At 50.0% G+C, this 14,898-nt stretch overlaps 3 protein-coding genes across 3 annotated transcripts; 1 reads left to right on the plus strand and 2 right to left on the minus strand.

The window, feature by feature from the left end:
- Positions 1–846: 846 nt before the first annotated feature.
- Positions 847–2,277, minus strand: LTHEOB_768 (MFS monocarboxylate transporter; the record flags this gene model as incomplete). The annotated part of the gene is made up of 2 exons (XM_035517072.1): positions 847–2,128; positions 2,177–2,277. 2 exons carry the CDS (start codon positions 2,275–2,277, stop codon positions 847–849), a joined length of 1,383 nt encoding a protein of 460 aa, XP_035369527.1.
- A 5,324-nt stretch (positions 2,278–7,601) lies between these two features.
- Positions 7,602–8,651, minus strand: LTHEOB_769 (putative multiple ankyrin repeats single kh domain protein; the record flags this gene model as incomplete). Its single annotated transcript, XM_035517083.1, has 1 exon — positions 7,602–8,651. The coding sequence occupies one exon, from the start codon at positions 8,649–8,651 to the stop codon at positions 7,602–7,604; it is 1,050 nt and encodes a 349-aa protein (XP_035369528.1).
- A 2,024-nt stretch (positions 8,652–10,675) lies between these two features.
- On the plus strand, positions 10,676–14,158 carry LTHEOB_770 (uncharacterized protein; the record flags this gene model as incomplete). Its single annotated transcript, XM_035517095.1, has 1 exon — positions 10,676–14,158. The coding sequence occupies one exon, from the start codon at positions 10,676–10,678 to the stop codon at positions 14,156–14,158; it is 3,483 nt and encodes a 1,160-aa protein (XP_035369529.1).
- Between the last annotated feature and the right edge of the window lie 740 nt (positions 14,159–14,898).

Raw genomic sequence — 14,898 nt, forward strand, 5'->3', positions numbered from 1 at the left:
TTCAAAGGTGGCGGAGGACGAGTTGGAAAGAGGACGGAAACTCCTGGGAGTTGCTCCTAGTGAAAGCGTATCGGTCCCGGAGAGATAATCCATGATGTCCAGAATTAATTCATTGGGCAGAAGATGAATATGATCTTTCATAGGGTTGTATTGCTTTTCACCTCGAGGCTCATTGTTGCTTTGTGACTTGCGGCCGCGCCACACTTTCACGCATCCGGGCAACAAAGAGAGACAGGCTGGGGAGGTAGCCACCAAAGCCGAGGTTCCCATCTTGGACGGTATGAAAAGTTATCGCAAGTGGAGAGTGAAGAAGTTGTTGTAGTTCAAGAATGAGGTTGAATGAGGACAGGGCTACCAACTGGCAAGACAAGCCAGGGCAAGACAAGCTGTATGTACACACTCCTAAGAAATACGCTTAGAAGCATTTTTTGCGACAGAATCATTCGTCTTGTCTTTGGCGAAGTGAAAGGATGATTGATTTGTATTGCCATACCCAGAGAAATACGCTAAACCTTAACAGGAGACAAAGAATGGAAGATATCAAATGCGGCTTATCGATAGAAGAGCGCCTGGGCTCTCTTCGGGTTTGTCTTGTGATCTGAGCAAGATCCCTTGATTAGAAATATAGTGATGCTTAGCGTGGCCGAAGTCAGATGTCTCAACTGCCTTGTGTATGTGTAGCTTTTCGTACTTCAACTTCCACAGTGCCTTTTTATTTGAGATAACTACCTTGCTATAACCTACCGTCCGCGTCTTTCGTATATGAATGCTTTAGAATGTCAAAAAGGGGTGAATGTCCCTCATGGTTGCCGGATTTTCGGGCAGCAACTCACCTCGATGATGAAATCAAGCCCTGAACTTGCTTACTCCAGCAGCCTCAAGCCGCAGCCAGAGGGACGTTACTGTGGCAGCGGCAAGCAAAGCACCTATCATGGTACAGCTGTTCCTGTAACCCAACGGAGACCCCAACGCCACACCCGAACCCACCTTGCCGTTGCGCACAAGGGAGCCGGTGATGGGAGTGCCCAGCAACGCGCCGCAGCCGCGTGCCATGTACAGGAAACCATTGACACTGGCAAAATTCTGCGCGCCGAAGACCTCCATCAGACTCGTCGGGAAGAGCGAGACGTAGGCGCCGGCGAAGATGCCATAGGTGATTGCGAAGGTGATGAACAGAGCCTTGCTGGCGGTGTTCTGGCCAAGGAGCGTCGAGGGCAGCCAGAGGCCGAGCGTTATGAAGGTGCTCACCAAGGTGCATAGGAAGAGCGTGTTCAACCGGCCGAATCGGTCAGCGACGTACCCCAAAACGACCTTGCCTCCAGCACTGGAAGCGTTGCTGATGGCGATAAGGTTTGCGCCTGCGGCTGCGCTGTATCCCAGTGTGCGTGCGTAGGCGGATAAGAAGTAAATGGGGCCGTAGTACGCGGCGGCTTGGAACAGGGCGCTGAGGGCGTGGGCCAGGAACTTCTTGCTCCGTGCCACTCGCCAGTTGACCAAGGGGACTTGAAAGGCGCCGGTGCGTGAAGACCGCGTTTGACGTTCCAGAGCGATTCTCCTTTCGCTCTCGGCGTCCCAGCTCAGAATCATGCCGGCAGCCGAGATCAGGAGGAAGGCAACGCCGCCGGTCAACTGAAGGGCATGTCTGAAGCCGATAAATTCGTTGAGGAGGCGGATTACCGGGGCCCAGAAGACGCCGCCGACGCCGGTGCCGCTGAGGATGACTCCCATGGCGAGTGCCCTCTTCTCGTTGAACCATCCGGGAGCAATGGTGACGGCTGGTATGTATGATAAGCAAGTGCCAATGCCAAGGATTATGCCTTGGGTAAGGATGAAATGCCACAGCCGCTGGCTAAATGAGGCGAGGATGTTGCCCAAAGCGAATATGACTGCGCCGATGAGGGTCACAGTTCGCGGTGAGTATGCTTTGGTCCAAGCAGAAGCAAAAGGCGCTCCCATGGTCATCAGCGACACGGCCAAGGTTCCGATCAAGTCGATGGTGGCCGGGCTGGCATTCGCAAATGGCCCTCCGAGGGATTCGTACAGCTCCTGGTAGACTCCAAAGGCAAAGGTTAGGCCGCATCCGGTAAAGGTGACCATGAAGGAGGCCGTGGCAACTAGCACCGCTTTCCTTGGCATGTTGTTAGCCGATGATCAGGTACGTTTACCAGGAGCTCACCTATTGCTGCTCGGTTCACGTGATGTGGTACTGGACAAGCGGGAAGCCGTAAGGCTGCGCTGGTCTAGTGACTCGAGTGGGATATCACGAGGTGTTTCCATGATGGCCAAGACTGTGTTGATGAGATGAATTGACTTCCGGGTCTCTTATTGCCTCGCTTTATGGATGTGAGTCATTTTCGGTTGGAAGTTGGCGGCGCCGATTAGGTACTTACATCGTAAGCCCGGTTCTCGGCTAAGGAGCTTACCCCGCAAAACCGGGACGATCGTCTCTCTCCGTTCCTGCAGGGGAAATAATAATGGGCGTCTAAGGATCGAAGTTGCGTAGACGCTTGCCTGGCGCACGGATACGCTGCTGGTTCAGAAAGCTCGGCAGCTGCTGTGTCACCTCACTTCGTCCCAACGCTCCTCAGCTTTGCCCAGCCAATCTCTTCGCCCTAGAAAGGACACTACAGACCTCCGAAAACCGGAAGCAAGCTTGACCAGAAGTCATGATCTAGGTCACCATATTCACCCGCGTCGATCGTCCGGAAATCAACGCCGGTCACACGTCATATTCACACCCCATACTCTCGTCCGTAGCTGAGCGGATAGCTCTCTCAGCTTTGCGTATGCTCGGAATTCTGCGGCTCCTTTGGCCGCCCTCAAGTCCTTTTCGGAGCCTTATGGGATCGCCGCCGGCTGGATTGGTGAGGACGCGGCGCCCTGGCCCACGCCGTGGCCTCGTCCTTGATTGATGCCTACCTATTCTGCTTGCGTGAAGGAGAAGACAGATTTCACAGCAAATACTGGGAGGTTGTGAGCGACCGCTCCAAAAAAAAAAAGAAGACATTGATTTCGACACTGTAACTAGCACCGCCTTGAGAACCCTGGCCGCTGTTCGCCGAAGGAGCCATCTTCCGCTGCCCGGTGTGGGAGGGGGTGCGCGGTTTAGCCACAATATGCTGTGCATTTATGCACGGCAAGCTCAGAATAGAATATGATCCAGATTGAAGTCCTGCATCATTCATCTTGAACTGAACAAGGCTCATTCGACGAAAGGCATTGTTTTATATCCTATGAAATCTACATTTATACCTTGAGAATAAGAGTAGCTTACAGCCATTACAGAGAGGACTCATACTCAATCAACTTCGTATTGTCCTACCGAAGAAGATAAATAGTATTGAAAAGCAAAATACCACCTGACGCGTACTTCCATCGACGCAATGATATGCTGCATGTCATCCTCGCATCTCACGCTTTTAATCATGGTTTCGCTGTCGCTTTGCATTTCTTTCAAAGTCATTCTCTGGTTCGCCTGGGCCCCCATCAATGCTCCGCTTCCTGTTCTCTTGGTTGTGCCAACAGATCAACTCCTCGTCATTATCATCATGGTCCTTGTTGCCCCCGGTATCGTGGGAGTCAGAAAAAGGGTTGAAAGAGCCTTCGTCCGTGGAAGAGCCGATAAAGTTGTCGTTTTCAAGATCTGAGACTAGCTCCATGAGGACATTATCTTGTTGTCGCTTTGCAAGGTCGAGAGGTGTTTGGCCTTCGCTGTTTGCAATTTTGAGACTCGCTCCTTGGCCCACAAGAATCCTGGAAATCTCCAGATGAGCTTTTAAGACTGCATAGTGAAGAGGAGTGTTTCCAGCGTTATCGTTGATGTCAGTGTCTGCCTTCCAACCTGGTTGAAGTAGCAAATTCACCAGCCTTGATGAACCATTTTGAGTGGCCCAATGCAAGGGAGTCTTCCCTGTATCAATGTCTATAGAATTGATAATGTCTTGGCAGCGGGTTTCCGCCCTTATAACCTCTTCTGAGAGACGAAGATCGTTGGTTTCCGCTGCATGATGGAGTCGGACAGCAGAAATCAGTGACAAAATTTCTTCACTCCAGGAGCCAGTGCATGTCCCTGGAAGACGGACACCAAGGGGAAAAGGCTGCAGCGTAGACATCTGTTTCATCCGATCAAGAGCGCTCTTCCCGTATTTATTCGGAATCCCTAGATCTGCTCCAAATTCTATAAGTGTTTTGGTCGCCTTTGGTAAGAGACAGTGAGCTGCAATCCAAACTGGCGTTCGTCCGGCATAGTCCTCATCCAGCAGCAAGTCTTGGACAAATTCAAGAGACTGGGCAACCTGGAGAAGGATCCTCATTATCTTGTCGTTCCGCTGCTCGATCGCGATATGGAGAGCTGATTGTCCCCGACACTTCAGTACCAGTAGATCTTTGGCTTTCTGTTCTGACACAATACGTTCCCTGGGTGTCTGAAGAATATCCATGAGTTTTTCTACCACTTGATGATAGCCGTTCAAAACGGCAAGATGCAGTGGTGTTCTTCCATCTTTGTCGCTTTGAAACAAGGCCAATCTTGCTGATGTTCCGTGGGCCAATATATCAACCCATGCACAAGACTTCTCTGCGGATAATTTTCTGGCAGCATGATGTAGTAGATTTCGGCCCCCTGCGTCTCGAAGGGTGACTTCAGTGCCTTGTTTCACCAATTCCTGGCCTAAAAGCCTCCAGTCACGGCTCAAGGCGCGGTAAAAAGGTGATATACTACCCCGTTCGAATTTGGAAGGTCGCTGAGCTGGAGCAAGTGTCACCTTTCTTTTGAAGAGACAAGGTTTCACATTTTGGAAGGGAAAACGTGATGATGTTCTCTCCAACGTTCCAGCTGGTGAGAACACTATGCTCTCCTTGGCGGACTGAAGATGGCTTTCTGATGATAGAAAAAAGCCCAAGGAGGAATTGGCCTCAACGAACTCGTCAGACTCGGCCATCCTCTTGATCACTAGCGTAACCAATGATTCGTCTCCGAAAACCCATGTGTGATCCAGGAACTTGATGTCCAATGGCGGTTTTGCGCCGCCCTGTAAAAGTTTTCCCATAACTTCTGGATAACCTTCCACGAGCGCTGCCTGCACGGCAGACCCGTAGTGTCCACCTCTAATATTGATATCTGCATTTTCTCTGAGCAGAATGTCTACTATTTCCGCATAGTTGGCCGCTGCAGCTGCTTGGAGGGCACTTCCATAAAACCCAGCAATAATGTTTGGGCTCAAGCCCTTGTCGAGCAACATCCTAACTATATCGCAGTGTCCCAAGCCCGAGGCTGCTTGTAGAGCATTTCCGAAGATATCTTTACATATTCGGCAATTTTCATGTCTCACTCTCCGACGAATCCCGGAGAAAGACCTCTCGTTGGACTTTTGGCATTTGAAATAGCTCATATCTGAGCACGGCGGCCCCTGTATGTTCGGAGTATCTCCAGACTCATTGAGGAGATATCGGACTATGCTAGAGTCCCCTCCAACAGATGCAGCGTAGATAGCAGACCCGTACTGATCAGCAGCATGACCTGGAGGAACACCATGCAAAACTAGCATTTGGACCGTGTCTAAGTGACCATTCTCAGCTGCAACTTGCAGAGAATCATGGTAATCAAAGGCCATGGTATCTGGTACGGCTCGAAGAATTTCATCGACCACTTCATGATGACCTTGGTGACAAGCAGCAACAAGAGCTGTACCAAGAGACCCACCGATATCATTCACCGGGGCTGAGTGTTTCAAGAGCTCCCTCACTATTGTTCGATGCCCATGTGCTGAGGCAGCATACAGCGGTGTTATAGGGTAAAATTTTTCCTTTTCGTGCGAAGAATCAGGAGAATCAGAAGAAGATCTCTTCTTCATGTAGAATCCGATCGGCGCGTCCCCTGATGCTTTTACAGGTTGACTGACAAAACAGAATCCCTTTTCGAGGAATCTCTGCAATGACCGGAGAAGTCCGAGGTGTACGGCAATGAATATTTGAGATGCCGTCACCATCTTTTCGTTAAACTTCCTCTCGACGGCGTGCCAAAGCCAGAACTCATAAGCCCGTGAATTGGTCAAGAAGTTCCACAGGTGCTCAAATGTTTCGTCTTTCTGGTCAAACATTCTGGCATGCATCATCAAATAGGTAGCGGCACAATTGGCGAATGGATGCTGTCTATCGCAGCCTGAGGTGCCACACTCAAAGGAGGACAGACGCTCAATGCGTGCGATGCTGACTTCAAACAGAGACTTTCTCGCATTCTCTTCTTCAAAATACGACCGGAACTTTTGATCGACGTTGTTTGAAATCAGAAATTCTTCCACAGTGAAATGTGCGAGGCGTATTTCTTTGTCCAGGAAGCTGACCGTGCTTTTAGGCCCTGTATCATGAAATGTGACCAAGCTTCGGCAATATGTGGCAATCCATTTGGGATCCGGCATTCTCTTATCGAGTTCAACCGTTGAGGTTGCAGGGCCAAACGACACAAGGTAGATTGCGTCTTCGACTAGAAGCGTCTGATCCGAATATATCAGGAACTGGAGAATTAAAATGGCGCCTTCGAATAGTTCTCGGGGTATGCGAGAGAGGCTTCTGTTGTATGTTTCCTCCAAAGTCCTGGGAAGCGATTTCAAACAACGCTGTAGTGCATTCAAGTCTCTACAGCCTTCTAGTTCTTGTATCTGGCATGCAGCCAATCGAAACCTTGAGGGAAATAAGATTTTGCTACTTCTCCAAACTTTAAGGAGAGACTTACATTCCATTTGCCCGTTGTGATACAACATTTTTGATTTCTTTCTGCCACTCTGGAATCACTTCCCACTTCTTCAATTCTCCTTTCGAGATCTCTGAATCGATGTGCTTTTCGATGTCAGGCGTGACCATACGTTCGTCCATATGTATCACGTTGCCTGTACCTCTAAGTGCAGACGAAATATCTTCCTCATCACGGCTTGTAACGACCATGTGGAAATGCGGGCGAGGAACCGCAACGGTTTTGTTGATCCAAGACAAGAGCTCTGTCCGGTGACCAGCTTCATGGACCTCGTCGAGACCGTCGAGGACTATACTGATATGCTCGAATTTCTCCGCCACTCTCCAGAACAAGGTGACTAACTCTCGAGTACCAGGTTGTTCCCGGGCTATAGATTCGAAGAATTGGTACATGTCCTTCCCGACATCTTCATTGATGCGGTACAAGTGGAAGAGAAAAGCTCGGAGCATTTCGTCGCGCGTCTGTTTTGCTTTTTCCCCAAAGGCGAAGAAGAAGTACAACAAGGCGTGAGTCTGACTTTCGTGCGTCTCTTTGAGATCTCGAATGACAGCCATGCTGAGTACGGTCTTTCCACATCCGGGTATGCCGTAGATCCAGAGGAAAGAATTGTTCGAAGCCTTCTTCCAACTTCGAAACCTCCGGCTCTCAAGTAACCACTGACATGTGTTCTCACCCCGTTTCTCCTTTTCTCTTTGGTAGTCAAAGGACGGGTCATGCGGCTGTAACCAATCTTTGAAATTCTTTTGCCTTTCCTCTTTCTGGGTGTCATCGGACTGATGAAGAATACTTTTGACATCGGTAGATACTTTCGTGCATTGTAAGTACAAACGCATTTGAAATTTATTGGAGCAAACTAACTGTTTTGAAGAGATTTCATGACATTCTTGGCTTTTTGCATCTCCTCGACCTTTCTTGATCGAACAACACCAAGCAGTTCTTTTGCAAATGCAGCTGCGGTGGCTGCTGCATACCGTTGCCATCGATCATTCTTGTGAGAATCAGCATAATCACAGATTCCTCTGATGACCAAGCAGGGAAAGTCGTTCATGAGGCCTGCGGCCTCCATTTCCAGGCACATGCAGTCGTCCGACAAGGATGAGATACGATTGAGCAGTTCCTGTTGCTCATCTGCGTCCTTGACAAGTGTGTTCCCCGATGCAATGACACCGTAGTGAATCTCCGGTTCTTCAGGGATGTCTCGTGGCTCGCGGACCACCTCATTCTCACTGGAACACTTCTTGCAGTCTCGTCCGCCAACATGAATGTAGGACGGCTCAAACAAGCGGTCATTTTCGGAGCCTTGGTATCCAAATCCTGGGTTATTGTTCCGCTTGGTGAACATAAAAGGGTTCTGCTCTCTCATTTCTGCCAAGATTTGCGGTACTGCGGACGGTTCCTGTTCGTGCCGGCTTTGCAGGTTTGCGACTGCGTGGAGAAGGAGAGGCGGCGGTGAGTTGAGGAAGCCTTTCAGTTCTTTGCCGTCGGCTTTGGCTTTCATCAAGTCGTAATTTACGACTCCACCAGTGCTCCCACCGGGAGCGCTGACGACTATGTCACCAAGACGAATATCTTTGCCATCATAAGGACGAGCAATTCCACCTCCGATGCCAACGAGCAGGCCGAATCTAATCGAGGGGAATGTTGACAGCATGCAACTCGCCGTGGTCGCTGCCGTGTTCGTGCCGTATACTCCGGATCTCAATGATGCGATCACAATATTGTGTTGTCCGATATTGCCCCACGAGTACGAGGAGGGGTCGTTCTCAGGCTGTTGAAAACCGCGAGGCTGATCGTGTTTTTCGTCGAGTAGGGCTTCGGCAGCGGCGCGTTCGATCGGCAACGGCGCAAGCCAGCCCACCGTGTACTGGAGGTGGCTGTCCAACGCCTTGCATTTCGAATCCATCGATGTATATGTCGAGATAGGGCTCCGGTGTGTTAGGAAGTAGGTGTCACCCGAACAACAAACGAGGAGAAAAATATGCAACAAGGCTGAGGTGGGGCTTAGCTGACCTACCGCAGTCCTCGCTTCGACCTGCGTGCAAGGATCCTGTTTTTATCTCTCAGCTGAAATGAGGCATTCAGGTTGGTGCCTGTAGACTTGATTCGTCTATGCGAGCCCATCCCGGTTCGATAGATTGCCACACGCAGCTCTTCGCTGGAAATGTTGGTGCCAGCCTCAATCTACCTCGCTTGATAATAAGCTAAAACGACAAAAATTTGATGCTTGCTTTTTTACTTGGATATAGGCATAACGCATAATGCTGTTCCTATTTTCTCTAATGTAGTTCGGTATTCGGTGAACTCCATTAATACTCCACTACTACCCGGCGAAAGAATGCAGCCACAACGGACATAACGACCAATGCCGCCACGCATTTGAGGCCCTTCCGGCGTGTACTAAGGGCCATTGAGATTAAGGGCGTATGCTTGTGCGACAGCTGTAGGGGAGCCCTCGTGCCTAAATTTAATGGAAGTTCACTTCAGGAACGGCTCCACGGATATCCGAAACTTGCGCAAGAGAAAAAGTATTGAAAAATGCTCTTGAGGCAGACCATGACTGATCGCCATCAAACCTCATCAAGGCTTAATTCGTTTGTGTGGTGTACTTCTGTGGCAACCAGATATGCCCGAACAGAAGATTTGAAAGTGTGAAAGAGATGGCGTGAGCCCTTGGATATGTAAAGGTAAAGGTGCACAATGATGGTGGCTGCGTGTGGAGCTTATGAAGCATCTGCTTCTGCTTGGAAAAGTCGATTACTACTCTAGTCGTATGCATACCGCATAGCTTGGCCGTACTGCTGCTGCCTGGGCGCCGCATAATCAGCCCCCGCATTTTCACCATCGTCTAGTGCCAAATACCTTGCCGTAATTGACACGGACTCTTACAATGATGATGATTATCTGTATTCCAGTTGGGTATACCAGGAATTTCTGAAAAAAACAATCCGGCTTTCGTGATATCACAGTCACCAAGTACTATACTACAAAAGGTTTCTCAGGATCTGTTGAGAAGGGTTGGAATCTTCACACACTTTCAGAATTGTGGCGATGCGCGTTTTGAAGAAGTTGGACGGATAAGAACATGTTGAAATACAATCGCATCCGTCGTTTGGATCATTGGAGGAGTTCCAAAAATTGGTGTCTGAAATCGTTTCACCCGGTTTTCATCACGCCTCTCTGATCTTGCCTAACCTCAGACGTTGACCAGGGTTCGAGCAATACTCCTCGGGGGTTTCCACGTTCAGTGCCGAATACGAAGACTGCATGACTCAAGTCGCCTCTTAACGGCCTCGTTTACTTGCGATCTGCGCAAGAGCTGAAACCAGATTTAGCATGCAATCTACGCGGGGGCTAAAAAGGCTTGGCATGAGCAAAAAGTGGGTAGGTTCTTGCCTTGAAAGCGCAGGAGAAACGCGATCAGGCTGAGTGGGCTTTTATTACAGCGTGATGATCCGCCCATGAACAGCCTTCCCTACTCTTCCCACGTTCTCTCTCTTCCGCTAGTCGCGTAGTCTACACGCGATCTGGCCCACATGCGACAAGATGAGGAATGACGTCAAACGTTCTGGTTCATGTGAGACAATGGGGTCCGATTTCAGCGTCAAGCACGGCTGACTTTGAAAAGGGAAAGAACCCGCTGAGCGCCAATTTCTGGTAGACGATTCACCTTCGGAACGCCGTCAACATGAATGGGTACCAAGTCTACTGCAGAAGAAAGCTCTTCTGCCCCTGGCCATTACCTGTTTCGTCTTCGCCGCGATACTCCAAGTTCTGGATGTCATTGTCTCAAGAAATCAGGGAATTTCCTTGAACGAAAATGGCTACGTCCTTCCGATGCGCTACCTGCCGACACTGTGCTTGGTAGCCATCGGGTTGATATGGAAATCTGTCCTGGGTGACATCAAGAGAATAATGCCCTGGTCAACCATGTCCGCTGACGATGGAGCCACGGCCGAGAACTCGGTTCTTTTGAATTACGTCGGCAAAGTCGAGGTTCTCTCATTGTTTGAGTCGTTCAAGAAGAGACACTGGGCTCTGTCTTTGGGTCTGAGCGTGGGATTTCTCCTGGGCGTTTCCGTCACCGCGGCCAACAGTTTGACCTATTCGAAGCTTTCCGCCGAGATCTTCCATGATGCCACTCTCCGAAAGGCGACTGGTTTCGATTTCGATAAACTTGTCACCCCGAACGGATCCCTCGCTATTTCATCGGATCATGTCGGCAATCAACCCTACGGTGCGGTCAGCGCCCAACGTGTGGTTGGGGGACCGTACACTTCATGGACCAGCGGGAAGTACGTGTTCGAGTCTTTTCAGTTGGTGGACAATGAAGACTCTGATGAAGGGGCCGATCTGGATGCAGAGGTCTCTTCATTTGCCGCTTCCTTCGACTGCAAAGAGTTGGATTACTCCTGGACTCTCGGCAGCCCAGATTCTACGATGCAAACTGCGAGACAAGTCAACTTTATTGCCAATCAGACCATTGACAAATGTGTCTTGTCGGTGTATCAGGAAAGAAACATCTTACCCAACAGTACAGATTCATCCCCCCGAGGATGGCTCAACATTACTTCCTGCTTGAACGATCCAAAGGACATCCGCATCCTGGCAACGGTGGCGAGCCCTCTTGAAAATTCAACCACTCCTGCGAGCAACACTACTCTGGACATTTCAATATCTGGAATGGTATGTTCTCCGATTTTCACTATGCAACAAGCTCGTGTACGGGCTAGTGCAAGGACCGGAGAAATAAGGAAGTTCGAACTGTTGCCGGATACACTTGAGCCGGCGGATATCAAAACACCTGTTGAGGCCATCTGGCAATACTTGAGCAATCCAACTACTGCGAACATGGACTGGTGGAGAGCGAGGCGGTGGGGTCCGTTCGACACTGAGATGGAGAAAATCTTTAACTTGACTCAGACGTTCGCTTATTGGCAACGTAGTGACGATTTCTTCGACGCCTTCTTTCAAGGCGTAGATGCAAACAAGCGTAGGGACCTTGTAAACCATCCCGTCGAGTTCAAGTCTGAGCTGGAATCACTGGCCGGAAACACCATAGCACAAGTGGTCAATTTCATCGGTCGGTCAAATTCATCCGATGAGCTGAGTGGCGAAACGGTGAGGAATGGCCCCAGGCTTCTTCTCCGGGACGCATCCCTGCGAGTTCTCCAGGCAATCTTTATTTTCATCGGGCTTACGGGGATCCTGCTCGCTACCTCGCTCCGGCCACGCTCTGACCTTCACCGCGATCCTGGATCATTGGCTCAGACTGCTGTCATCATTTCCACCTCGCATGGTTCTACCGAGGAAGCATTTGCATCCCACTCCCGGTCCTCGAATATGAGCATGGCCAATAATCTCCAAGGGACTCGTTTCAAACTGCATCCAGAGACGGGTGGGGTCTCTATTACTAACCAGCAATTTGAAGGCGATCGGCCTACTCGGTCATTAGCTGAAGAAACCGGGCTATCCGACAAGTTTAACAATGGATGGAAACCTCTGGCCTTCCGACTGGACGTAAGAGCTGTGCTTATTTCAGCATTTGTCACGACGATGGTTGCACTGGCGATTCTTCAATCGATATCTGAAACACACTCTGGACTTTGCAGGAATACAGATACAGCATCACGAATCTACTCCTTTGTACCAACACTGATTCTGGTTTTGCTGAGCTATGCATGCTCTGGGGTTGACGGAACCGTCCGCTCGATGAACACCTACAAAAGCCTCAGCAACCCGTCCAAAAAGCAGCCTCTACTGTTGAACTACAGAGAATACAACTTTTGGGCATCCAAAAAGCTCACTTCGAAGAGACACAATCTGGGATTTGCAGTTGTGGCTTCATCCATCGCCCTGATACTTTTCCCGGTCATAAAGATCATTGCCGCCGGTCTTTACGAAACCACGGTTACCACGTATGAACGCGATATTGTCGTCAAACTCGACGCAAGTCTACCTGAGAATTGGGAGAGCACACTCACTGCAGATGACCCATCCGAAATGGGCAGCAGATTCGCCGAATGGACTCGCATTCCGATGTTTAACCTAGGTCAACGGCCTGGGATCTTAGAGAACCTCGTCTTCAGTAATATCAGCGGCATTGTTGACGAGCTCGACTACGAAATCATCCCAGGGGATACCATAGAACTGCCTGTTCCTGCTATTCTCGTTGATGTTAACTGCACCGCCCTATCCAACGACATGTTCGACTTCAAAGTCGCTGCTTCATCTGGCTTTAATGGCGCTGACATGTACTACGGGATCGAATGCAACTCACCGCTTTGTGATGGATTTTTGAGTAACAGTTATGACGCGTACGGCGGCTACAAATTCCTGGGCAGAGTGTATTCGCCAACAACGGCGAAGTTCGGGATCGCCCTTTCCAACTTTGAAAGCTCATACGAGAGGATCAATAACCTAACAGCGGTAGAAGACGGGGACATAATTCAACCTGGTGATGTCGACATTGCTCTTCCAACCACGAGGGGAGCTGTTTGCAACAGAGATATGCACCTCGTTGAAGCGAATGTTACATTCACACAAAAAACACAACGCGGCTTGAACGATGCCGTAACAGTTCTTCCCTGGAGTCCGTCACATTTTGACCGCGAATCTCTCATCTTCAAAAGAAAACTCGATGACGTCGATGACAGGATAGGCTCACTCCTCCCCATCTGGTATTCGCCTGATTCGCAAAGCTTCCTCAACAGCAACGATAGCTTGTGGCAAACGGAGACGACGAGCCTCAACTTCTTCGAGCTGCTGGCAACCTACGCAGAATACGAGGCCAAGAATATATCATCACTTCTAGACACGGACGGCTTCAATCGAGCAGTCACGGAAATGTTCACGGCGTACACGGTCCAGCTTCTCACCGAGCTTCGGCCCGCCGCCAACGGCACGGCCAGGAACGCGAACGCTACAATCGCAATGCAGCGCGAACGCATAAGCCAGGATCTGATCTCCACAATCGTCGTCGAGGTGCTGTTGGCCGCTGTCCTCTGTTGTTTGGCCTGGATTGCGCTCCGCTTTCCCCGTTCGGCCATTCTCCCAAAGGATCCGGACTCGATTGCTGCACGCTTCTCACTCCTGGCCGGGAGCAGGCTCGTCCAACGTCTCCGTGAAGACCCGTCGGCGCGACAGCGTGATGATGGGATATGGGCTGAGAAGTCTGGCCTCGGTTGGTGGCCAGCCAGCGGATCAGAAGGGATGTGGAGATGGGGTATTGATATTGGCAACGACATGGTCAAGCAGGATTGGAAGCATTCGCCAGCCGAGGTCGGTGTCGAGGAAGCCGTTCAAAGCACATCTGAGGAGGCCCTAGACGCTGTCAAACTTGAAAATACTGGTGAGGCTCAAACCTCAAGCCTGTTGGTGGCGGACTCGAGAGCCACTCATCGACAAGCTTGATGACAGACGGCTTCTCAGCTCCGGTGCTCAAGGATTTCCCTGATCAGACCTTGTGGCACGTGGTTGAACTGTGCCTCGCCGTTGACGCTTTTATATCTAAACATCTTAATTTATCAAGCTTTCAGAAACGTCTTCGCTCGAAATTTAGAAAAGACTGCTTCCCACGCACTGCCGTGTAATAGGAACTATCGTGCTAAATCGTGCGGGGTACTGCTTGCGTGGCAGTTGTAGGAAAGCCTTTATGCTCATATTAATAGAGGTCTAGTTTATAAAACTCGTCGTGTAGGTAAGCCGGCTGAGGCTCTGAGGTGGCTGGATCCGAAATGGAGGGCCAGATGCTGACTCACGAGACCAAAGCATAGATAATCATCGCTGAGATCGACAAGGTGTGCTGATTGGCCAGGATTCAGGTCACATATGTCCAGCAGGAAGAGCGGGGAGCCGATCAAGAGTTTCGCGCATTACATCCAAAAAAAGATATCTGTGCGAATGCGTTCTTTCTGGCTTGTGCGCATCATTCGGCTCCTAGGGAGTACCTCACTCTCATAGCTCGTATGTTCTTCAGATTTTGCGGGATAAGCGCTAAGAGTAGCCACCATAAATCTCCATAAAGTGTCCTCTTCCTTTAGATTTGCCGTACTCGTGTCATTTTCGGGCACAAAGTATTCATTATAGTAACACTGAGCCATTCGCAGATGGTTGCTCTCTAATCTTAAAGGCACGGAGGATTCATCATAAAC

This window comes from Lasiodiplodia theobromae, assembly GCF_012971845.1.
Source record: "Lasiodiplodia theobromae strain AM2As chromosome Unknown scaffold_2, whole genome shotgun sequence".
Lineage (NCBI taxonomy): Eukaryota > Fungi > Ascomycota > Dothideomycetes > Botryosphaeriales > Botryosphaeriaceae > Lasiodiplodia > Lasiodiplodia theobromae.